The sequence below is a fragment of the Papio anubis genome, chromosome 4 (genome assembly GCF_008728515.1).
Source record: "Papio anubis isolate 15944 chromosome 4, Panubis1.0, whole genome shotgun sequence".
Taxonomy (NCBI): domain Eukaryota; kingdom Metazoa; phylum Chordata; class Mammalia; order Primates; family Cercopithecidae; genus Papio; species Papio anubis.
In genome coordinates, this window is record NC_044979.1 from 114388724 (window position 1) to 114414562 (window position 25839).

A 25839-nucleotide genomic window follows, 5' to 3' on the forward strand; every position below is an offset into this window, starting at 1 on the left:
GACACTGGAGTATTTTAAGGCAAATTCCAGACCTGTGTCATTTCTGGCATATATGCATCAGTGTAACTAACTGATAAGTAAATGTTTTCATAACCACGCCCAACAAACTTTAACAGGCTAATTCTCTAATACAATTTTTTCTCAGTCTATGTTTAAATATTTACTCTTCTCTTAAAGCTGTCCTTTTACATTGTTTTGTTTTGTTTTTTAATTTTTATTTTACTTTTTTTTTACATTTGGTTTTATACTTTATAATTGGTTGTTGTAGTCCTTATTTTTAATTTAATTTATTTTTTAATTTAAAACTTTTTAACATAAGTAGGAGTCATGCCTGTAATCCTTACACTTTGGGAGGCTCCAGCCTGGGCAACATGGCGAGACCTTGTCTCTATTAAAAATAAAATAGAAAATGTTTTAAAAAATAAAAAAATGTAAATAGAGACGGAGTCTCTCTATGTTAACCAGACTGGTCTTGAACTCCTGGGCTCAAGCAATCCTCCCACCTTGGCCTCCCAAAGTTCTGGGAGCCAAGAACCCAGCCACCACACCCAGCCTCTTAAAAAAAACTTTTAAAATGCTTAACTGTTATGAAAATTATATTTGTGGTAAAATATTTTAGCAAATCAGAGCTGCAAGTACCTTTTTTACCCTAAACCCACTCCCCAGAGCAGTATCTGGTTAACTAGCTGACCTGGGTCTGTCTCTGTGGTGGGACCATCTGCCATCTCCCTTTTGTTCCTACCTTTGGTTCTATCCTAGACTTTTGTCTCTGTTATAGTCTGGCATTTGTGTTCCTCACTGATCCCTCTTAAGAAGCTTCAGCAGTGTCCTGGGCTGTCAGCATATGAAGCCTTCCTCATTAGGGTCTCAGCACGTTTGAGGTCACATCAAATGGTGACATCTTACCTTTATTTGTGTCTTTAAGACACAGTCAGAGCTAAGTTATCCTTGTTAATAATGTTTAAGACAAACAGGTAATTAAGAACTGCTAAGCCCCCATGAGTCTGGGTCTTGGTCTCATTTTGTTTTGTAGGGACAGGTGCCCACTTATAGCTGTAGCATAATGTCAAGTTCCTTGTAATGCATCTGCCAGGTTCTGGCCCTGCTGAGGAAGAGCCAGGATTAGGTCCTGAGGGAGTGGAAGGAGCTGGGGCCTGTTCTTCTCCCAACAGTGCCTACAGCGGCTGCCTTGAGGGTGCCATCATTGGCCCTGCTTTTCTTCTAGGCCCTCTTAGCCATTTGGCTTTCCTACAGCTTGCTTTGTACCTCCGGGCTCTTCCTCTGCTCTATGCCTTCCTCTGCCCTGCCCATCTCCCTAAAGCCTGCCTCCCTGTTCTTGTTAACTGATGCCCATTTCTTTTTTCTTTTCTTTTTTTTTTTTTTTTTTGAGACAAGTCTCGCTCAGTCTGGAGTACAGTGGCGCAATCTCGGCTCATTGCAACCTCCGCTTCCTGGGTTCAAGCAATTCTGGTACCTCAGTCTCCCAGCTAGCTGGAATTACAGACGTGCGCCATCACGCCTGGCTAATTTTTGTGTTTTCAGTAAAGACGGGGTTTTACCATGTTGGCCAGGCTGGTCTTAAACTCCTGACCTCAGGTGATCCGCCCGCCTAGGCCTCCTGAGGTGCTGGGATTATGGGTGTGAGCCACCATGCCTGATGCCCATTTCTTGATGGTTTTTTCTTCTTGTACTTTTCACATGTCAGCTCCTAAAGTGTGTACATGTGGTCGTTGCAGGAGGGAGGGGTTCTGTGTGTTCAGATTACAGGTGCAGGCTGTTGGCCTGCTGCTAAGTCTGGCCTCGCTGCTCATCTGTCGACACCGTTCTGTTTCCTCCTTCCATGCTTATGAAACACAGTACTGGTATTTTCTATGAGTGAAACTAAGTGAAGGAAAAGCACAGATACACACGCTGTCCCATTATGGGGTGATATCGGCCTTTTCAACTCTGCAATGTTGAAACTGCCTTGGCCTCACTTTGAAAAATAGGACTGTGGTACCCACAGTTCTGTCCTGGCTTGGAGCTCCTCCCTTGGCAGGAGCCCTGCTCCAGTTTACCCTCCTAGTTGCTGCATGTGCAGTGAAGGGGCTTCCCACAGTGGGTATGTGGAAGTATGACATGCTCATAAGGAGAGCTGATGTGTTCACGTGACAAGGAACAGCTGTGTTGAAAAATCTGCAGAACAGTTTGGTGCCACTCAAGTTATTTATTTCTGGGAGTAATTCATTTTAGGCATTTTAGGCAATGCCAGTTGGGCAGTTGGAATACATTTTGAGTATTTTAGTCTTTTATGTAATTGATTTATGAATGACTTATCAGAAATACATGTAGTCAAGGCCAGGCGCGGTGGCTCAAGCCTGTAATCCCAGCACTTTGGGAGGCCGAGACGGGCGGATCACGAGGTCAGGAGATCGAGACCATCCTGGCTAACGCGGTGAAACCCCGCCTCTACTAAAAAATACAAAAAACTAGCTGGGCGATGTGGCGGGCGCCTGTAGTCCCAGCTGTACAGGAGGCTGAGGCAGGAGAATGGCGAAAACCTGGGAGGCGGAGCTTGCAGTGAGCTGAGATCTGGCCACTGCACTCCAGCCCTGGCGACAGAGCAAGACTCCGTCTCAAAAAAAAAAAAAAAGAAATACATGTAGTCATTCCTCGGTGTCTGTAGGGGATTGGTTCCAGGGCACACTGAGGATACCAAAATCCAAGGATGCTCATGTCCCTTCTATAAAATGAAATATAAACTATGCACGTTCTCCCGTATACTTTAAATCATCTCTAGATTACTTGTAATACCTAATACAAGGTAAATGCTATGCAAATAGTTGTTATACTTCATTGTTGTGGCAGCAGTCCCCAACTCTTGGCACTAGGGACCAGTTTCGTGGAAGACAGTTTTTCCATGGACTGAGGGATCAGGGGAGGATGGCTTCGCAGTGAAACTGTTCCACCTCACATCATCAGGCATTAGTTAGATTCTCGTAAGGAGTGAACCTAGATCCCTTGCATGCGCAGCTCACAATCCTGTTGGCTCTCCTGTGAGAATCTAATGCTCCCACTGATGTGACAGGAGGCGGAGCTCAGGTGGTAATGCTCCCTTGCTGCTCACTTCCTGCTGTGCAGCCCGGTTCCAAACAGGCCACTGACTAGTACTGGTCCATGGCCCGGGGGCTGGGGATCCGTGGTTTAGAGAATAATAACAGGAAAAAAAAAGTATACATGTTCAGTACAGACGGTTTTTTTCCAACTGTTTTCAATCCACGTTTGGTTGAATCCATGGATGCAGAACCCACAGATATGGAGGGCTGACTGTATACATAAACTGCATGGTCTACGTAAATGGGGTTTCAGCGACAAGCTTTGAAGTTACCCCTTGATGATTTTTTGTTTTTGAAGATTCAGGAGGTACATGTGTGGGTTTGTAACATGGGTAGGTTAAGTAATGGTGGGAATTGGGCTTCCAGTATACCTGTCACCCAGATAATGAACGTTGTACCCAATAAGCAATTTTTCAACCCTCATTCTTCTCCCACCCTCCCCCCGCCACTTGCTAATCTTTAACTTCACGTGTTAAGAGCAATCTCAGCACTTGTGGCTTTTTATGTTAAATCAGCTAAACTGACTGAGTGCGCCTTCTCCAACTTTAGCACAGTATTTCACTCTTAAGCAGTTTGCATTTATGGTTTATTTAGGGTGATAAAATTATAACCTCTTTGAAACAACAGGAAGCATGAAGCAGCACCCTCTCTTGTGTGGTAGTTTGCAGCTCATGACAGCTGTGTTCGAAGACTGTGCTGAGTGGCGGCTGCAAGAGGAAAAGCAGTCTTGCCCTGTCATCCTAGCAGGATGATTAAATAAGTTTGAACAACAGTTAAAATTCTACCTCTCTCTTCTCTCTCTGTCCCCCCCGCCACCCCCTTCTCTCTTTCCTTTGTCTCTCCTTTCTCACTCTCCCCGCCGGCCCTTAAAAATGAAAAAAACAAAAAACAGTTAAAATTCTAATAGAACCTACTGAGCTTCTGAAGGGAAGTACATTATGCTGTGCTGTGAAGGAGCCCAACAGGGGCTCACAGTCACTCAGCAGGGTGATGGACGCAGACTTCAGGGCCAGGAGCCAGATGCAGCAAGAAAAGAGCAAAAGTTTGGGTTATGAAGTAAATGGAGAGGTTCCAAGATCAAACCAAGAGGTGTTTGTTGATTTTGTTATGTGCTGTGGGAGCGTGGACCCCTCAGCAGGTAGAAGGAGAGCAAGTTTGAGGATGTGGTGCAGGAGGAGTTGGGATCCCCAAGAGCAGGAGGGACTGAGGCCAGGACAGCAGGCATACGAGGTCACTGAGGCTGGTGGGAGGAGAGAGGCTACTCCACATGAGGATCACTGCATCTTTTGGAGCTTTTCTTTTTGAGATAGGGTCTCCTTTACCCATACTGGAGTGCAGTGGCACCATGATAGCAGCCTTAAACTTCTGGGCTCAAGTGATCCACTCCCCCACCACTCCTCCACGCCTCAGCTTCCTGAATAGCTGGGACTACAGGTGCACACCACCATGCCTGACTAATATTTTAACTTTTTTGTAGAGACAGGGTCTTGTTTTTTTGCCCAGGCTGATCTCAAACTCCTGGCTTCAAGCTGTCCTCCTGCCTCGGCCTCCCAAAGTGCTGGGATTAAAAGCGTGAGCCACTGTGCCTGGTGGATGTTTTTTTGTTTTTTTGAGACAGACTCTGTGTCGCCCAGGCTAGAGTGCAATGGCACGATCTCGGCTCACTGCAACCTCCAGCTCCCAGGTTCAAGTGATTATCCTGCCTCAGCCTCCCGAGTAGCTGGGACCACAGGAGTGTGCCACCACACCCGGCTAATTTTTTGTATTTTTAGTAGAGATGGGGTTTTGCCATGTTAGCCAGGATGGTCTCAATCTCCTGACCTCATGATCTGCCTGGTGGATGTTTTTAATGATTATCCTTTTGTACTGTACTTAAAGCAAAAAAAAAAAAATTTTTTTAAATTTAATGTCAGAAATTAAAGGAAGAGAGAGAGAGATCAAAAATACCCTAATGGGGCCAGGCACCGTGGCTCACGCCTGTAATCCCAGCATTTTGGAAGGCCAAGGCAGGCAGATCACGAGGTCAGGAGATCGAGACCATCCTGGCTAAGATGGTGAAACCCCATCTCTACTAAAAATACAAAAAATAGCCGGGCGTGGTGACGCACGCCTATAGTCCCAGCTACTTGGGAGGCTGAGGCAGGAGAATGGCGTGAACCCGGGAGGCATAACTTGTAGTGAGCAAAGATTGAGCACTTCAGCCTGGGTGACAGAGCGAGACTCCATGTCAAAAAAAAAAAAAAAACCTTAATGGGAAAGTAGACTCCAAGAGTGAAAAGGAGCAAATTGTTCCAGTGAGTTCCATTCTGTAGCACAGGTGTCCACAGGTGCTTGCCTTTGAGGAAATGAAAGAGCCATACTTTGTAAGTCAGAGGCAGCTCAGCTTCCCCGCACAGTCTGAAGCTGGGTGGCAGTGAGAAATTACTAAAAGGTTAGTGCCAGTTTTTCAGATGAAGTCATGTTATTAAAAAATAATCTGTTTAGTCTCTAGGTTACTGTTCTCTGGCTCCCCTCCCCATCCAAGACTCCCTTGGAGGGAGGTTTGAGGGCTTTGGGATTCTCATATCTCTTCACGTCCATGAATGGATCGTGAGGTGAGGAGATAGCTTTTAGAACCCTCTCTTTGAGTGGTCACTCACGTGGTATTCGGTCTGAAACCCTGTAGCAGGTGCTTTGCATAGCTGAACAGGGGTTCCCCCAAATAGGGTTGCATAATTATTGAGGACAGATGAGGCAGGCCTCAACCAGATGACCACAGGTGACCCCAGACTGTGGGTCTTCCCCACCTCCCTTGAGAGTTGCAATTCTGAGAGTTGATAACATGTGCCATTGTGTGCAGATCTGGGTAGTTTTAAGTGTTCTCATTTCCTGAGGGATGTCAGAAAGACTGTGAGAAAGTGATCACAGTATCTTGGATATCATCTTTTCATGCAGTGAAAAGTCTGGTTTCCATGAATGTTTGTATAACAAACCATCCCAAAACTTGGCACCAGTGTAGCATGTCTCATGACTCTGTGGGTTGGCTAGGTTTCCCCACTCCTCCCACTGCCAGCTCCCGTGGAGCTGAGGCTCACACCAGGCTAGAAGTTATGAAGGCCTCTGATGTGTCTGGCAGTTTGTGCTGGCTGTTCACTGGGCCCTGCCATCCTCCAGTAGACCAGAGCAATTCCTGCACAAAAAGTCCCAGAGTAGCTCCAGACAGGGAAAGGAAAGGCTGTGGGGCCTTTGAGGCCTAGGTCCAGACCATACACTGCTACTGCCCACCCCATTACCTTGGTTAGAGCAAGTCACAGACAGCCTTTAGGGACATCCGTCTGGGGAGAGGAGAAGGCGTGGCCACTGGACAGCCCTCCACAGCCCTTTTCATAATGACCCTGATAGAGCAGCCACCTTTAATCTAGTGCAGAGTCCCAGCAAATATCATTCTAATATCAGTAGATTCCATACGGCAGAGCTGTAGGAGCTGTTCTTTGCTAATCTTGGAAGTTTATTGATGTTTTATTTACATACCTGTACAGAGAGAAGATAAGAGAGATTGTTTAGAAATATTCTGTCACCTTTAATGACTAAGCATTGCTATAATGGAGCATGTGGTTTCCTTAATTGAAGAATACCTAAATAGAAGCCCATTCTTAACTGGCTTCAGTATCAACAGTCTGTAGTGGCAGGTCAGCAGGCCTGGATTGCAGTGCCTTACCTTGTTTTTGCTTCATAGGCAGAATGGTGGTAGGTGGTACTCTGGCCTAGGCAAGGTCTGAGCAAGGCCTGCATTGATGGAAAGTGCAGAGTCCAGCTCTACCATCTGCACATTTTCTTTGGAGACTTGTGCTTAGCCCAACAGCAGAAATCATTTGCTGAGGGCTCAGAGGTGGGCATTCCATCCGCAGGTCTCCCCAATAGGGAGTACCCTGTTTGGACGTTCAGGGCAGTCACACATACGGGTTTTAAATCTTATTCAGGAAAGGCTCTGGCCCACACATTTAGGGCCATTTCCTGGGCAGCATTGGAAGGAGTGGCAGAGGTCATGCAGGCCTGCCCTGTCTTGTGTACAGGAAAGGAATGAGTTGTTGGTCTATACGCTGAGGCCGGGATGGGAGGCCTGCCCCTTACAGCAGCGCTGGGTGAACTCCAGGCAGGCTGGTCACATGGTGCCCAGCAGCTGACTTTTTATCAGTTTGGCTGGTTTAGAAATACGCCCGTGTTCCTTGGTTACGTGGTGCCCTGTAGTTCATATTTATAGCAATTAAAAAGCATAGTTAGTGTCAGAACTTAATAAGTGAGGTGGTGTGGATAGCGCTGGGCCTCATCAACTTATCAGCTAAGTGATGGCCTTTGAGCCTGGGTGTGGCTCCATGCAGCAAGGAGACCAGAGCCTGCCCCACCCGCACCCCGCATTATTTAGACAAGGTGGCAGTAACGTGGTGACCAAGGTTAGCTGTGTGTGGGCAGGACTTGTTCTGTGGCTGAGGTGGAGTGTGGAGTAAGGAGGGCAGCTGTAGGAGTGGCATCTGTAGGGGCTATGGATAGATGAGAGGAAGTGGTCTCATCAGTCCAGAGCCACCCATAGTCATAGAGCTTGGGCTAAGTTGTAACACTCTCCTCATGTTCCTCATCAGCTTCTTGAACAAATGCAAGTATATATGCAAGGACTTTATAAAATTTTTTTTTTTTTTTGAGACGGAGTCTCACTGGAGTGCAGTGGCGCGATCTCGGCCCACTGCAACCTCCGACTCCCTGATTCAAGCTATTCTCCTGCCTCAGCCTCCCGAGTAACTGGGATTACAGGCACGCGCCACCACATCCAGCTAATTTTTGTATTTCTAGTAGAGACGGGGTTTCACCATGTTGGCCAAGATGGTCTCAATCTCCTGACCTCGTGATCCTCCCGCCTCGGCCTCCCAGAGTGCTGGGATTACAGGCATGAGCCACCACACCCGGCCGGACTTTATAAATTTTTAAAAGCTGTGCAAATGCAGGGCCATCGTCTTAAATAGCCTGTGTTTGAGACTTATGGACAAGAAAACAGGCCAGAGAACTGAAGCAACTTCCCAAATCCTCATGCAGCCCATGGGAGGCAGACCTAGGGCCTGGGGACCCAGGAGGTGTCCACAGTCAGTCCTGCTGGTCTATGAGTGGGCACTGGGGGCTGTAGAGCACTGTCCTGCATGACGATGGGTGTCAACTACTGCTGGAGGAAGGGATGTCAGATGGTATATTTGCCACCCTCAGAAATAGGAAGCCCTACCTATTGGAAACCTCACAACCGAAGATTTGCCGGGAGCTTGGCCCTCGAGACTCCCAACTGCTGACTCAGGAAGGGCAGAGTCTGCTGCGTGTAGCTGCTGATGTGTGGGAACAGACAAGTGCTCCTTGGTTAGCAGAGTGACACCTGCTGAGGTCAGCACCTCTGCGCAGTGAGGGGCACCCTTGGACTCAGACTCTCCTAGGGTGGAACCTTGTACTTGTCAGGCTGTTCCCCCAGAAAGGAGGCTGAATACCATTGGAATTTAGTTTGGTAAAGGTTGGGTGAGCAGCTGCCACATGCAGAGAGCATTGAGGTGTTTCCAGCCTTTCAAGAGCTTCCTTTGAAGAAAGAGCACTGGTCACTGTGAGGAAAGTACATTGTGGTTGAATAGAATTCTGAGTTTGTGGGAGCTTGGGTAGCAGTGACTTTTGACTTGGAAAACTGAGCTTCATTTATTACAGCTAAGTGGCTTTAGTTACCTAAAATTAAATAGGAGGTCTGGTTTCATTTCATCCAGAATGTAAAAATTATTTACTGCTGAAATCTATCATGTTTAAGTCATCTCAGCAACAAGTTGATGATCAAACCCACTCATGGGAAGTTGGTGGTGGGTGGAGTCGGGGGGCACACAAGCTCCCTGCCTGCGAACCACCCCTCCCTCCGATGCCATTTGGTGGCAAAGGTCAGCCACTACCCTGGTCAGGTGCTTGCTCCTCTTGAGGGTGGTTAGTGGTTTTCTCCTTAATCTCCCGTGTTCTTTTTCACTCACCTGCAGCCTCGTTCCAGCTCACCTGCCCAGCCTGGTTTCTTTTTTTTTTTTTTTTCTTTTTTTTTTTTTTTTTTTTTTTTTTTTGTTGAGACAGAGTCTCGCTGTGTCTCCCAGTCTGGAGTGCAGTGGCGCGATCTTGGCTCGCTGCAAGCTCCGCCTCCCGGGTTCACGCCATTCTCCTGCCTCAGCCTCCCGAGTAGCTGGGACTACAGGTGCCGCCACCACGCCCCTCTAATTTTTTGTATTTTTAGTAGAGACAGAGTTTCACCGTGTTAGCCAGCATGGTCTCGATCTCCTGACCTCGTGATCCGCCTGCCTTGGCCTCCCAAAGTGCTGGGATTACAGGCGTGAGCCACCACGCCCGGCCCAGCCTGGTTTCTTAACCATCTGTATACCCTGCATGTGGCAGTACCGTGAGTCTCAGCACGTGGTGGACGGGCACTGGCCAGGTGCTCCCGCTGTCTGTTCTCTTTGGCTAAATGTCTTCTCTCTCCTCCTCAGTCTCCTCAGGCCTTACCCTGCCTTTAGGGCTCAGACCATGGACCCCTCCTCAGAGCAGCCTTGCTTTCCTCTCCCACCCCGCTTGTCTTACTCTTCGTTTCTCAGCGCTTGGATCCATTCTTTGAATTTACACGTTTACTGGTTTTTCTTATTCTTGTTGACAGCAAGAAGCTCATTTTAGTCATCTTCCTGTTCACAAATCTTATAGTATGCCACATATAGTTAATAGATATTTATTGAATTGAATGAGAATTATTGGATTTTTAGAAATAATGGCATTCATGGGCCCAGCATGGTGCCTCACGCCTGTAATCCCAGCTACGGGGGAGGCTGAGGCAGGAGAATCACTTGAAACTGGAATGGGGGTTGGGGGGTGGTTGCAGTGAGCCAAGATCACACCACTGCACTCCAGCCTGGGCGATAGAGCCAGACTGTGTCTCAAAAAAAAAAAGGTATTCATTTTTTGACATGGTACATCCTTCACACATCTGACACTCTTAGGAAAATGTTTATGTGTGGTAAGAACTTCATCAGAATCCCATAGCCCCTTGTAGGGCTCAGAAGTTGGCCTTCTGGAAGTGAGTACTTTCCTTCACCACTCCCCTGGCCCAGGACCCCTCACTCCTTCTGGCTCACCTTTTCTGGCAGCTTCCTGCCCCTTGAATGTCATTTACAGCCTTGCCCACTTACCTTAACATTTTAACATTTTTTCCCTTATCGGTGACATTGTCATTGAATGGCCAGAGAATTAACTGTCTGTGACTGTATATTTGAGGCAAGGCAAGGGGACAGATATTTTCCTTACGTTATTAGTTGTGCAACAGAAATTGGAGAGGTGAATAACACTAGTGATGGGTTGCAACTTGGGTGTGGAGCTGGGCACACCCGTGTACGTCACTGTGACTCAGAAGTCCATGTCACCGCCCTGAGCCAAGTACTAAAGTAAGACCCAAATACCACACTTCATAAAGAAACCAAAGTCTGACTGCCTCCATTTCTCATGAGTGAAAAACTATTTCTGTTATAGGAAACTTTTGTTTTCAGTGTTTTTGATGGTAGCAGGCTATTAGATTGTGTATTCTTAAGTCTGATTTTCCCCATTACTGTGCTTTCTCCTTTTCACTTCTGCTTTGTCACTTGGAATGTTTCTAGAAGTAGAAGTCACTGCCCCTGCCCACATCAGACTACAGTTCTGGAACATCCAGGCAACAGCAAGGGATAATTAGGAATAAATTTGACTGGAAGAAAGGGAAAATGCAGCTTAGGCAACTTAAACCAACAGGCTTATTTTTCTCACTCAGTTAAGAGAGCTGAGGTTGCCTGACTCAGCTCAGGTTCTCAGTGAGCCATCAGCCACCAGGTGCCACCTTCCAGTGAGTGGGCTTCTGTCCCTTCCAGGTGTCTCTTCATGCTCCATGGGAATTAGATGGGACATGCTTTGGCTCTCACTTCCAGAAGCGTTCTCTTTGTTTCGAAGGGGCTTCCCTTTATGCTGGCTGGTCAGTGACTCAGCCTAGTCTCGATTTATGCCCCAGGATGGGGACAGACAGCAGGGGAGAGCTCTCAGGTTGAGATGAGTATACAGTAAGGGCTGGGAGTATCAGAAGGGGAAACCCTCTCCCAGATAGTGACAAAGCTAAGCGACCATGTGAAGGGAGAGGACAAACATCCCATGGAAAGAAGTGTAGCTGCCAGGCCTGGGGGAAGGAAGGAGCATGGTGCCGGGGCATGGGAGCAGGTGGACAGGGAGGGCTCTGCAGGTCCCCTGGAACCTAAAGCCAGGGGTCATGGAAGTCAGATCCAGATTCAGGTGTTCAGAGGATGAGGCAGGGGTGGGTGGTTTGAGCTGGAGAAGAGGTATCTCCTTGGGGAGTGGAAGATGTTGGAGAGATGCAGGGTTGCAGGACAACAGGGAGGTGGAAAGAGAGTGGGGGATGGACTGTGGCATCTGGCCCCCTGCCAGGAAGGAAGTGGCCCCACTGGTGACTCATACAGGGAGGGGTGGGGCCATTGGGTGGCTGGGAGCTCTGGTACTTGGGCAGGTCTGGCTTCCTGCTGCCACATCTGTTGGGAGGTGAAGCCCGTAGGCCAAAAAATGACCTTCATTTTCAAAGCCTTTTTGAATAAATAAACTTTTTTGAGGTTTAACTTACATACATTAAAATTCACTTGTTTTAAGTGTTTAGTGCAGTAGGTTTTGCCAAATGTATGCAATCACTACACTCGATACAAAACATTCTATCACTCAAATTCAAAAACCTTTCAGTATACCTCCAGGTCTTGGTGCAAAGAGGGCTTGCTGTTGTTGGGTGTGCAGGCTCACCCAGTCCTGGAGACAGAATGGGCTCTTTGTCTGAAGGTGGGGCAGGGTGCTCCCCCAGTGGTGTGGGAACTGAGCCAACCGGAGAGTGAATGGGATGCATGGTGTAAGATGAATAAGGGAAAGGCTGCAGAAGTTGCATTCCCAGCATTTTCCTTCCCGGGGATTCCCAGCAGCTCAGCAGTACCGGTATGAACCAGTTTTTTTCTGACCGCCTCCAGCATGCGCTGAATTTCCGTCTGTGCAGTTGTCCTCAGCCAATTGAAAATCACCTGGAGTTTTATTCCAAGCACAAAAGAAGGTCAGAGAGAGGAGGCCCGATGATCATGATCGCCCTCTTTCCAGGGCCTAGGCTGGAAGGAGTCCTGCAGCCTTTGTGCTCTCAGGACCAGAGAGCTGACTTTGTGGAAATTCCTTTCATTTTATTGTTGAGCCCAGAAGCTCCCAGCTCTCTTTGACAAGGTTAAGCTAGGATAAGAGGCACTATTACTAGAGTGACCAGAGTTCTTTATATAAGTGTTGCTCTGCTATTGCTCAGTTAACCTTATTAATACCCTGCATGGTGACTGCTGTGTATAAATTCTGCCAGTGGGAATATGATTGACATTCTAGTTGTTCCAAGTAAGTTAGAAAAGCCCACAGAGAGCCTCAGTAAAAGTTAGCTATACCTATCACTGCTGCTATTTTTTTTTTAATTTTTTACTGTTTTAATTGTTATTCAAAGCTAATTTTATTGAAAAGAAGTAAACTTGTGATTTTGCTATGACTTTTGGCTCTGGATTCAAAAGTGGATATTGTCCCCTAGGATAAAGGAGGCTGTTTGTACAGCTGGAGAGACTCTTGATCCAAGGTCTTGCTCTTGGGTGACTTGGGTGACTTTGCCCTGTGTTTCTGGACACTTAATGGGTTTTATGAAGTAGAAGAAAGACAGTATGTTTTAAGGGTTTAATAAAGTTTGGGTTGTGCTGCTCTCTTGTACTTACTGGGGTTGAGGATCATGCCCTATCTGTGAACCTTGTTGTGGCCCCAGGGAACTAAGTAAGTGTCCACAGCTAGACTTGGGGTGCGGGTCACATGGTGTGAGGATAGACATTCTAACACTGGAGCAAGTTTGGGTTAAAGAAAACTTTGAACTATGTTTTTTGTAGGGTTTTTTTTTTTTGGATGGAGTCTCACTCTGTCACCAAGCTGGAGTGCAGTGGCGTGATCTCAGCTCATTGCAACATCCGACTCCCTGGTTTAAGTGATTGTCCTGCCTCAGCCTCCTAAGTAGCTGGGATTACAGGCACGCATCACCATGCCCAGCTAATTTTTGTATTTTTAGTAGAGACAGGGTTTCATCATTTTGGCCAGGATGGTCTCGATCTCCTAACCTCGTGATCCATCTGCCTCGGCCTCCCAAAGTGCTGGGATTACAAACGTGAGCCACCCCACCCGGTCTTTTTCTCTTTTTTTTCTTTTTTCTTTTTTTTGGAAACAAGGTCTCGCACTGTTGCCCAGGCTGGAATACCATGGCGCAATCTCAGCTCACTGCAACCTCTGCCTCCCGGGTTCAAGTGATTCTCATGCCCCAGCCTCCCAAGTAGCTGGGACTGCTGGCCTGTGCCACCACACCCAGCTAATTTTTGTATTTTTAATAGAGACGGAGTTTCACCATGTTGGCCAGGCTGGTCTCAAACTCCTGACCTCAGGTGACCCGCCCACCTTGGCCTCCCAAAGTGCTGGAATTACAGGATTACCCTGCGCCCTGCCTGATTAGGTTTTACATGACAGTGGCAGCTTGCTGTTGGTTCTTGCTGTGCAGGAGTGGGATACAGCCAGATTGAAGTCCTGCCCAGTTACCTGCTGTATTCGAGGGGCTTCTCCTTTTAGGTCAGATCCTCAGTTATTGGAGGCCTGGGTAGAGGCCAAGAAGTGCAGTCATTGGTCATCCCTGTTTTCACAATGAGGATGGATGTCCAATGCATGTGGTCCCCAGTCATCTCTGCTTCTAGAATGTAGGGAGCTGTCTGCCCTGCTGGAAAAGGTCCGTGAAGTCAGAAGTACCTGAGGGTGTCCAGTGTGTTTGTGCACAGCCACCTTTTAGATCCCTGTGTCCTTGACAGAACCAGTCATGGACTGAGTGGGAAGCAGCCTTTACTTTGCCTAGGGAGTTGATGCTGAGACATCCTCTGTTTTATGTCGTAAGAGTAAGTCAGTTTTTTTCTCTGGTGGAAATACTGCCTTTTCTCATGTTGGAGAACACTAAGTTTTTGTGAGAACCAATTTAATGGAGGAAGATTGAGAGAATCTCTTTGGAGATTCCAAACTCTGGGTTACTTTAGCAAACATTTTGATAGCATCTGTTGAAAAAGAAAGTTTAGGCCCAGCATGGTGGCTCATGCCTATAAACCTAGCACTTTGGGAGGCTAAGACGAGCAGATCACTTGAGCTCAGGAGTTCAAGAACAGCCTGGGCAACATGGTGAAACCTCATCTCCACAAAAAATATTTAATAAAAAAATTAACCGTGCGTGGTGGTGCATGCCCGTGGTCCCAGCTACTCAGGGGGCGAAGCAGGAGAATCACTTGAGTCCTGGAGGTGGGGGTTACAGTGAGCCAAGATCATGCCACTCCAGCCTGAGCAGCAGAGCCAGACCCTGTCTCAAAAAATAAAAAAGAAAGAAAAGGAAAGTTTGCAGCCTTTTTTCATGTTCCTGATTGTTGGGTTACATTTGTATAAGATGCTTCTATAATAGGTTTTGTGGGAGGTGCCAGAAGAGAACCCCACATCTCACTTCTACATCAGCCAATACAACAGAAATTCACCAGAAAGGTAAAAACAGTAAAACCTCAAATAGTTTGATTTGTAAAAACATTTTAAAGGCTGGGTGCAGTGCCTCACGCATGTAATCCCAGCACTTTGGGAGGCCGAGGCGGGTGGATCACGAGGTCAGGAGTTCGAGACCAGCCTGGCCAACACAGTGAAACCCCGTCTCTACTAAACTCTAAAAATTAGCTGGGCGTAGTGGGGCGCCTGTAATCCCAGCTACTCGGGAGGCTGAGCAGAGAAGAATTAAACTTGAACCTGGGAGGCCTTGAGAGTTTCAGTGAGCTGAGACCACACCACTGCACTCCAGCCTGGGCAGCAGAGGCTGTCTGTCTCAAAAATGTAATTCCGCGTAACATAAATGTCATTAGTTGGCCTGATCCTGGTGACTCACAACTGGATTCCCATCACTTTGAGAGACTGAATCAGGAGGATTACTTGAGGCTGGGAGTTTGAGACCAGCCTGGGCAACATGAAACAGAACCTGTTTCTTCTTTAAAAAAAAAGTCATTTTTACATGTACCATTCCGTGGAGTATTGTTTTGTTTTTAACAGATGGGATCTTGCTGTATTGACCAGGCCAGCCTTGAATTCCTAGGCTTAAGTGATCCTCCTGATTCTGCTTCCCAAGTGCCTGGGACTACAGGCATGAAATGCACCATACCTGCACAGCTACACAGTGGTTTTAGTATATTCATAATACTGTGCAGTTACATCTCTGGTGGTTGTTTTCTTTATTTTTTCTGAATGCCAAAAAAAAATGCTTATTATAGAATGTTTTAAAGATTCTACAAGAAAGAAAAAGGAAAGGAAAAAAAAAAGTATTTCACAAAACTCCCTTCAAAAACAGATTTCACTGAGAGACCAGACTCCCCTTCATGAGGCATTCAGGGGTCAGGCCCTTACTGCGTTATCGTGTTGTGTGTTTTTCTAGTTTGTGTCTAGCAGCAGTATATAGCAGTGCTCTTGGTAGTAGGACCATCTGAGTGATGTACATCTATGCCCTAGCCAGCATTATAAAAGAACCTGTCTGAAAAAACCAGAAGACCTTAAGGACCAGCATACTGGATTCTGTAGCCATCTCTACCTTTTTTGAGATGGAGTCTACCGGCTCTGTCATGTAGGCTGGAGTGCAGTGGCGGATCTCAGCTCACTGCAAGCTCAGCCTCCGAGAGTTCCACGCCATTCTCCTGCCTCAGCCTCCTGAGTAGCTGGGACTACGGCGCCCACGCCACCCTCGCCCGGCTAGTTTGTATTTTTTAGTAGAGAGGCGGAGTTTCACCATGTTAGCCAGAATGGTCTCGATCTCCTGACCTTGTGATCCGCCCGTCTCGGCCTCCCAAAGTGCTGGGATTACAGGCTTGAGCCACCGCGCCCGGCCATCATCTCTACCTTCTTATCTCTAGACCCAGACAGACCCATTTGATATCCACCCATATCCCAGACAAGGAGCACATCTGGGTGGCATCTTGTTAGAAGGAGAATGCAAAGATCTCATAAAGTTTTGCCTTTGCCTCTCCAAGTTTTTCAAGACAGTCTTATCGGAGTTTATTGATGGAAGAATTTTAGAGGCTAGAAAATGTATTGCAGGAAAGAAAAACAATGTTTTTATTTTTTTAAAACTGGTGTTTTGCCAGGCGCGGTGGCTCACGCCTGTAATCCCAACACTTTGGGAGGCCAGGTCGAGTGGATCACTTGAGGTCGAGAGTTTGAGACCAGCCTGGTCAACAAAACCCCGTCTCTACTAAAAATACAAAAATTAGCCAAGCCTGGTGGCATGCACCTGTTATCCCAGCTACTCAGGAGGCTGAGGCAGGAGAATCACTTGAACCCGGGAGGTGGAGGTTGCAGTGAGCTGAGATCATGCCACCACACTCCAGCCTGGGCAACAGAGCGAGACTTCATCTCAAAAAAAATTAAAATAAAATAAAATAAATAAGCTGGTGTTTAATCGTGCTTTTCTTTTCTTTTTGCAATGAACTTTTGTGAAGTCTTAGTATGTCTGATCTCTTAAATATTTTAAAAACTTGCATCTTTGTATGAGGTGAATAAACTATTACAGTTCACAGTATCTCTGCAGATTGTAAATCAAATAATTCAGACGTGAACTAGCCAAAAATAGTAGGAATATAAGTGAATTATAGTTTTTCTAAGGAAATTCAAACTGATACTAACACCTGACTTTTGTGAAGTACTTGTGAAGTATTAGACTGCATGCTAATGCCTTTAACTAGGGTAGTCTTTACAGCATACCTATGAAGAATGTATATCTTTCTCTCCTCATAGATGAGAAAACAACACAGAAAGGTAACTCACTAAGAGCTTACCTCTTGAATTTGAATTTTTGTCACCAACACAGAGATCAGATTTGAATTTCCATCTCTGACCCCACACCTTGAGCTCTGAGCTCCTGAGTGCCCCCTGAAGTAGCAATGAGATTATTTCTCTGTGCGGTCAATGCTGCCTCTTACAAAGGATCAGGTTCTGCTTTGTATCCAGGGAAGTGAAAGGACATGAGCAAGGTGACCCTGGGCTCTTCACAGGCTGTGCTGAGCCCCTAGGGTCTTGAGGGAGGCGCTTGATGGGGTGTGAGCATCTGACACCCCACAGAAGAACCGGTAGGGTTTGCAAACCTATAGACAGAAGGTCAAGAAATCACCTCCCAAGGGCTGGGGCCTGGGGAGAAGGCTGAGACGGTAAGTGTCTCTGTTGACCTACTTCCTGAGTCTGTCCCCAGGCCCAGTGTATGGGAGCCGAGGAGAGCTGTCTGGCTTTGGGCCTTTGGGGTATGTGTGTTAATGGAAGGCGGCCACAGGGCATCTGTGTTACAGCTACGGGGGTCAGAAAGTGCATCCTGAAGACCAAAGGAGTGGAAAGCAGGGGGCCTGAACGCTGAGAGAAACCCACCATTTGGGAACAGACAGAGACCCCACTGTCCAGAACAGGAGGAAGCGGGCTCAGCCAGCCTGTGGTAGACTTGCCTTGCCTGCAGAGAGCAGTTGTCTGTGGCCACAGATGCATCCTGGACTTAGGGGAGCAGTGAGGTAACCCTGTACCTTCTTTGTCTTTAGTCATGGGACATTTTTTTTCGCAACACGAATGCTGGAGCCCCACCGGGCACTGCCTACCAGAGTCCCCTTCCCCTGAGCCGAGGTTCCCTGGCTGCTGTGGCCCATGCACAGTCCCTGGTGGAAGCACAGCCCAACGTGGACAAGCTCGTGGAGGACCACCTGGCGGTGCAGTCGCTCATCAGGGCATATCAGGTAAGGTGGGCGCTGACTCTCCACACGGGAAAGGCTGCAGTGTTCCTTAGGTCATGCCTCATGGGCCCTATTGACCTTTCTGAGTGTATGTTGTCGTTTTACTTATACCTCCTCAAATACTAGGTGCTTTCTCCCTGCTTTGGGAGGCTAAAAAATAAATACACGAGAGAAAAGGAACCAGGCTAGCCCTATTTGAGCAAATCTTCTGGCACCACTAATGCCTGCCCCATAAAGGGCTCCTTATTTCTTTTCCTTACTTGGCAAGAAATATTTGTGGACAGGGAAACCAAGTCAGTACCCGGGCATCAAGGAGAAGTGCTGCCCATCCACCCGTGAGCCGTGGCTGGGAGGGGTGATGCTGTTGGGTAGTTGATGCCCCCTTCCCAGTTGCTAACAACTGAGTACTATAAGAGAAGAAAATCTATAGAGTTTGAGGATATGGAAGCAGGGAGAGGCAGTTGAGGGTACAGCTGAGCCTACAGAGAGTGATGAGGGGCAGGGGAACTCTCCAAAAGCACTGCAGTTAGTGGCCAGTCTCATTAGGCAAGTGTTGAGCAGGACAAGGCTTTTCCTGCCTGTCCTTTCCCAGAGCACAATGACAGAGTTTTTCTAGGATGTCCACCTGATACATGGGGAGAGCCCAGAGTTCAGATCTTAAGACTTCATCTGTGATAGTTCTAAGGACGACAGGTGGAGACAAGTGAGCCTGGTGCTTCCCTTCTGGAAGCTCCCATGGGCGTCCAGGACCCTGCCACCTGTTCTTATGTAACTGCTTTGGTGGCAACAAGGGGACTCATGTGCCTGGGCTGTCTTTTCTCTCTCATGCTTTGGTTTCTGGTGGCGTGGGCCATTTCCTGTGCCAGCAGGGCAGCAGTGCAGGTGTTGTAATAGGGCAACATGGGGGAGGTCCTGGGTCTCTGGCCCTTCATGCCGTGGCCTGGCAAGTAAGGCTGTCTTCCCTGGGGCAAGTGTATTCTGCCTTAGAATGGAGATGCATGGAGTTTTGTAAATGCCATAATGCTTTAAAGTGCTGTCCACGTGGATATTTGCATAAGGAGGAGGCCCAGTGGTGTTTCTTTATCACTGCCTGCACACAGTTGGCCTCAGTAACAACTTCAGCCTGATCTTGCAGTGACTTACCAGCAGCTGTTCCCTTCTCAAATTGCTAGCAAGAAATAGTGAAAGAATCTTAAATTGGAAGGGATTTTCTTTCTCCTTTTGGTTTTTAAATAGTTCAAATCAGATGCTTTAAGTCTGTGGTGTAGCAGGGTTTTTTGTTCTGACTACTATGTGCTGACCTACTCGGCAGCAGCCGGACCGGAACCCTCACTCCTCACGGGGATATATAGTAAAGGCAAACCTTCTCTTAGTAAGATGACCTCTTAACTGCACTCCTTCCCAATAAAGGCCAACACTTAAACCTTCATTTTCCTCCTTAGGAAAATTTTTCTTTAAATTTGATTTATTTATTTTAAATTGAGATAGGGTCTCACTGCATTGCCCAGGTTGGCCTCAAACTCCTAGGCTCAAGAGATCCTCCTACCTCAGCCTCCCAAGTAGCTGGAACTACAGGCATGTGCCACTGTACCCAGCACCTTAGGGAAATGTTTATATTCTCAGCTGAGGCAGGCTTCACATTGGAGTAAGAATTGTTCAGCACATCTCATTTCTGTTCATCCATGGAAACTGTATAATGATCCCAAGAAAGGATTGTTTCAGACTCCTAAGTTTGTCGTGAATCCCTGAGCCATCTCTTTTTATAAAAGTATCGCTTGTGGCCGGCCGTGGCTCAAGCCTGTAATCCCAGTGCACTTTGGGAGGCCGGATTGCTGATCACGAGGTCAGGAGATCTGAGACCATCCTGGCTAACAAGGTGAACTCTGCCTCTACTGGGGTAAATACAAAAACTAGCTGCTGGCGGCGGCTACTGTGGTCCTGGAAGCTTACTCGGGAGGCTGAGGCGGAGAAATTCATGGAACCCGGGAGGCTTGCAAGAGCTGGAGATCCGCCACACCGTGACTCCAGGCCTGTGTGATGAGCCAGACTCCGCCCCAAAAAAAAAAGGCCAGGCCATGCAGTGCTTTTAAAATAAGTTATTCCAAGACTTTTAAAAACTAATTTTGTCGTATGGGTTTATTGGTGCTGTGTTCCTCTTTGCAAAAGGTTTGCATAATGTATGACTCTTTTAACCCTCCCCACAGCTTGCTGGATCTGCTTAATGACTTACTTGTGTTATTGCCTGCACAGGGGTCACTTACACGTAAACCTGGATCCTCCTGGAACTAGCTGCACTTTGATGATGCTCCAGTAACTGTTTCTTCAAACGTGGGTGAGAATTAAGCTGTAAATGCTAATTTTAATGTAATTTTACTTTTTTTTTTTTTACCCCTTCCCTCTTTTTTTTCTTCTGTCCTTTTGTGTGTGTCCTTCCCTCTCATCGTTGCCCACTCATAGATACGAGGGCACCATGTAGCACAGCTGGACCCCCTGGGGATTTTGGATGCTGATCTGGACTCCTCCGTGCCCGCTGACATTATCTCATCCACAGACAAACTTGGTGAGGGTCTGAGAGCAGTCAGCTGCGTTGCTTGAGCTCCTCTCGCTGTGCCACGACCTGTGGTAGCCAGGATGTCCAGGCAGGAGGGAAAGGCTCTTAAGTTTCCTTTCGTTCTGATCACTTAAAATTTATCAGTATTGCAGCCTTAGTGTGTTTTGGGCAAGTTATTTTTATCTTTTTCAGCCAGATTGTCTAAGTCTCAAAATTTGAAAATAAAATTTTGGACAGAAAGGTTTGTGGCACAGGGAAAAAGCTTGTCCACCTGGGGCAGGTGGATCAGAAGCACTTCAGAGTATAGCTCTTTTGGCTTCAGGTTTTCAAATGTCAGTGCAGCACTGCCTTCAGTGAGGCATATCCATGAGTCCTTGCTCAGGAACTGCTGACACAGCCATCCTTTTCTGAAGCCCGGTGTGGCCTGCCCTTGACCAGAGGCTGTGTCCCTTAGGGGACGAATTCCAGAGCGACTTGTGTGGTTTGGGTCTCCTGATTTGTAATTGCCGGTGATCACACTGAGGAAACTTTGGAAGGCATTCCCACAGCGTCAGGAGGTCAGGGCCTTTGGGAGGTGCATGTATGGAGCACATTGGGGTTTTGTCACGGTTGCCAGAAGATAGTCCCACCTACATCCCCTCCTCCTCATGAAGTGAGGTGTTGTGGCTGGGCTCTCACCTGCAGTTGCTTTGCAGAGTTAGTCTGCTTTACGTCACTGTGCTGCTAACCTGTACTAAAGAAATTATGATGTGACTAATTTTTAAATGGCCAGGTTGTTCACAATAGACACTGTGCATGCTGATGAAATTGATGATCACTTACCTGCCTAATACTGCTCTTGGGATGGGTACGAAATTAGCCTCCTCACAGGCACTTTCGGGGAATAGTGCAGACAGTCTCTAAGGTTCTGCAGTGCCTGAATGTCTTTATAGGCATTACCAAGTTATGTCTAGGGGATGAGGCATTAGTCATGAAACATCATTGACTTTGGAATTGGCATTGATGGTTTGTAATTGTTTTTTTTTTTTTATATACCAGCCCTTTAGCAGATTTAGGAAGGGAGTTTAGAGAAATCCTCTTGAATTTTATTAAGGTCAGTTCAGATTGTAGACTAGGCACGAGTTGAACCCTGTTTTTTCATTCCGTGGTGACAACTTTGTGCTCCCAAGAAGAGGGCCTCTGTTTGCAGTGTCCCAGGAGGTCTTGGAGCCTCTTCTCTACTGCTCACCCCTTAGTATAGAGATTCTCCCCGCTGGCACCCCCAGTCCCATCACATCCTGTCTGCCCTGAGCCTCTCCAGCCCCCTGTGTTCACTGCCCCCAGAGACTTCTAGACCTGTGGGGTCATCTTCAGGTGCTCAGAGCAGGCCAAACTCCCCAGCTGGTAGACCTGCTGCTCCCTGATGAAGAGCACAGGCACTTGCACCTGGAAGCCACCTCTTCAGAGGAAAACATCCCTCTGCATTGAGGCAGGGTAGGGGAGCTGTGGAACGCACATTTTCTTTTTTCTTTTTCTTTTCTTTTCTTTTTTTTTTTTTTTTAAACAGAGTCTTGCTCTGTCACCCAGGCTGGAGTACAGTGGAACAATCTCAGCTCACTGCAACCTCCGCCTCCCGGGTTCAAGCAATTCTCCTGCCTCAGCCTCCTGAGTAGCTGGGACTACAGGTGTGCACCACCATGCCGAGCTGATTTTTGCATTTTTAGTAGAAATGGGGTTTCGCCATGTTGGCCAGGCTGGTCTTGAACTCCTAACCTCATGATCCGCCCACCTCGGCCTCCCAAAGTGCTGAGATTATAGGCGTGAGCCACCGCGCCCAGCTGGATTGCTCATTTTTTTACAAGCAGCAAAACATTCGAACAGGAGAGGAGCAGATGAAGTGACCAACTCTCCCTCTCCTGCCAGAACCTGCATTGTCCCAGCTCCTGTCCCAACTCTGCCCGTTAGTATAACTAGGGGAGCTCTAAAGCTCTCCTCTCTCCCGCTTCAGACTAATATCAAGAGGGGCCACACCTAGGTGAGCCCAATCCAGCATAGTCTTTTAAGGGTGAGAAACCCTAAGCACTGTCAACATATGCACTAATTTCCCATCTCATTAGTGGCCAAGGCAGGGCCAGAATGTAAGAATCTCTTCCCAGGCCATCACAAGGTCTCACCATATATTTCACTCTGGAATAGTGTCCTCAGGTATTTCTGTGAGGTTTGTGGTTCCAGATTCAGCAACAACATCATGGTGAGGGTGAGAGAACAAGAGGACTTTATAAACCAAGAAACTAAAACATACAGAAGTGGCCCTAAAGCTTCCTGAAATCCTTAGAGGAAGGAAGACTTCTGACCTCTCTGGCCAGAAACCCTTTGGAACCACTGAGAGAGAGAGTCAGGGAGTAGTTTCTACGTTTCAAGAGGAAGGTGCATTTTAATCCTGTGGATTTGAAATAGTGTGACCTAAAAATCGCAATAAAGTCTTCAGGTACAAAAAATGGAAACCGTGTAAACTTGTTAAAACATTTGGATCTGTAGAAAAATTGGTCTCGAACTCTCACCCTTGATGTATGCAGGTTTTCAAGAAAACAGCAGGTCAAATGTGACCGCTAGACAGTTTGTAGAACACTTCAAGACTCGTTAGACAGTTTGTAGAACACTTCAAGACTCGTCATCTCATTCGAACCTCAGGGAGCCTGGACTCGAACCACACTCCCTGGATTGGAATCCCAGCCCACTATTACTAGCTGTGTGACCTTGGGCTAATTGCTTAACCTCTCTGTGCCTCAGTCACCTCATCTGTAAGGCAGGGGTGATGGTATCAACCTCCTCAGGTGGTTTCAAAATTGAATAAACTCCTTAAAGTAGTGCCTGGACTTTACTATGCTCCAAGTGGGCTTACTAGCAATCTTTTGAGATGAGTAGCTGCCAAACTCTCTGGTAATAAGATAAATTCAGAAACTGAGAGGTCAAGCAGGAAGACCAGGAACACACAGGAGTTAGTGGTGAAGACTGCCCTGTAGCCAAATGATAAGGAAGCAGCGTAGCATCTAGTGCAGGAATTTGCAAACTAAGAAGTGAGGACTCTACATGGGGGATGTTTGGGACCCAGAAGAACTGTTTGCCAGCTTAGGAATGGGGCAGTAGAAGCGGATAGGCTGAGTGGCCACCTGGTGACCTGACCAGTGTGTAGACTGCGGGTCAGGGACCATTGTGCGGTAGTGTCCAGTGTCACATGACTATTTCCCCAGAGCTAGGATTCTTCCCATGTCTCCACTTAGCCGCCGTTCCCCCCTCCCTGTGGATGCAGGCACAGTTTCTGCCTCTCCTTGGGGAAACAGGCTCAGAGCAGTGATCATATCCATGTTTGAACATAGCCTTTGGTGCTTCCGTCAGAGCTTTTTCTGTCATTTGTTGGAAAAGCTCCACGTAGGGGGCAGCGATGGAGGGCAGGAGCGGTTGGCAAAGCCATTCATTCTCAGAGGGCACTGATGATGCTGCCCTGAAAACACTCTGCCAACTGAGCACCTGGGTGGTTGGCCAATTTGGTCTGCAGTGCAAGCAGGGAATTCTGTCCACTCTGAGTTTTTTAATAAAGTGGAATATATGCTATAGTTTCCACTGAGTTGACCTTTTATGACCATTTTTGAAAAGTTTGGGAAATTCTGGCTTAGGGCACCTGTCTTCACTTCTCAGAAATTCTCCTGGTCCCTGAAGTGATAAGGAAAGATAATTAACAAGTAGACTCTTGCCAGTTAGGAGAGACTCTACAGACACAGAACTCCTCAATAGCGCCAGAGTGTCAGGATTTACCATCAGATGTTATGGACACACTCTTGCCCTCAGTTTTATCTTTCAAGTGTGGCACGACAGAACTTGTTATGAATACAGTAAAAAATATTGTTGAGATGGTAGGGCTAGTGTTTTATTACTATTATTATTAATTTTATTTATTTAATTTTTTGAGATGGAATTTCGCTCTTTTGCCCAGGCTGGAGTGCAGTGGCGCCATCTCGGCTCACTGCAACCTCCGCCTCCCAGGTTCAAGTGATTCTTCTGCCTCCGCCTCCCAAGTAGCTGGGATTACAGGCACCCATCACCATGTCCAGCTAATTTTTGTATTTTTAGTAGGGACCGTGTTTCACCGTGTTGGCCAGGCTGGTCTCAAACTCCTGACCTCAGGTGAGCCACCATGCCCAGCCTAATTAAATTTTTAAAATTTAAACAGAGACAGTTTCACCACATTTCCCAGGCTGTTCTCAAACTCCTCTGAGCTCAAGCAATCCCCCTGCCTCCACCTCCCAAAGTGCTGGGATTACAGGAGTGAGTCACCATGCCCAGCCTAGTGATTATTTTCATTAACAATTTTTAAAATTAATTTTAGAACAGTTTCTCAATGTGTGGATTATGTTCCATAATTGTGCAGGTGATGGCCTGAACGGAGGTAACTTTTTTTTTGAGACGGAATTTCGCTCTTGTTGCCCAGGCTGGAGTGCAATGGCATGACCTCAGTTCACTGCAACCTCCACCTCCTGGGTTCAGGTGATTCTCCTGCCTCAGCCTCCTGAGTAGCTAGGATTACAGGTGCCTGCCACCATGCCCAGCTAATTTTTTGTATTTTTAGTAGAGATGGGTTTCACCATATTGGCCAGGCTGGTCTCGAACTCCTAACCTAAGTGGTCCACCCCCTTGGACTTCCAGAGTGCTGGAATTACAGGTGTGAGCCACCACGCCCGGCCAGAGATACCTTTTTAATGAAGTGTCAAAGTTAGGGGCCAGTTTCCAGGTAAATCCCCAGATGCCCATCTTAATTTGTGCCAGGCTCTACTATAGACCTCATTTCCCTTGGGAAAGAAGGTTGAGCGTTCCAACATGAGATGCTTTATTTTTTTATTTTATTTTATTTTAAAAATAGAGACAGGGTCTTATTATGTTGCCCAGGCTCATCTCGGACTCCTGGGCTCAAGCAACCCTCCTGCCTTGGCCTTTCAGAGTGCTAGAATTACAACAGTGAGCCTCCGCACCCAGTTGAGACGTATTGAATACACATTTCTCTTCACTCACATTCCATAGTGAGATTCCTTGACAGCAAATTTGCAGACCTGGAGAATGAGGCACCAATCTCATGTTATAATATCCCTGAATGAATCCAGTCAGGTCGGGAGGTAGTGGCAACCCAACATCTTGTGGTAGGAGGGCTCATAGGGAGGCTTTCTCCACTGGCTCTTGAAGAAGGGTCATCAGTTGAGGTGCCACGGTAGATATGGGGGTGTATTGCAAAACACTAGAACCAGGGTATTATCAATGGAAA

The 25839-nt window shown here is 47.2% G+C and overlaps 1 protein-coding gene across 1 annotated transcript in view; it reads left to right on the forward strand.

Moving 5' to 3' along the window:
- OGDH (oxoglutarate dehydrogenase) overlaps window positions 1-25839 on the forward strand; it is a 94751-nt gene that overhangs the window by 19167 nt on the left and 49745 nt on the right. The window contains exons 4-5 of the mRNA XM_031665387.1: window positions 17810-18001; window positions 20456-20558. Coding sequence (XP_031521247.1) covers window positions 17810-18001; window positions 20456-20558 — 295 coding nt within the window. The remainder of the gene's footprint in view (window positions 1-17809; window positions 18002-20455; window positions 20559-25839) is intronic.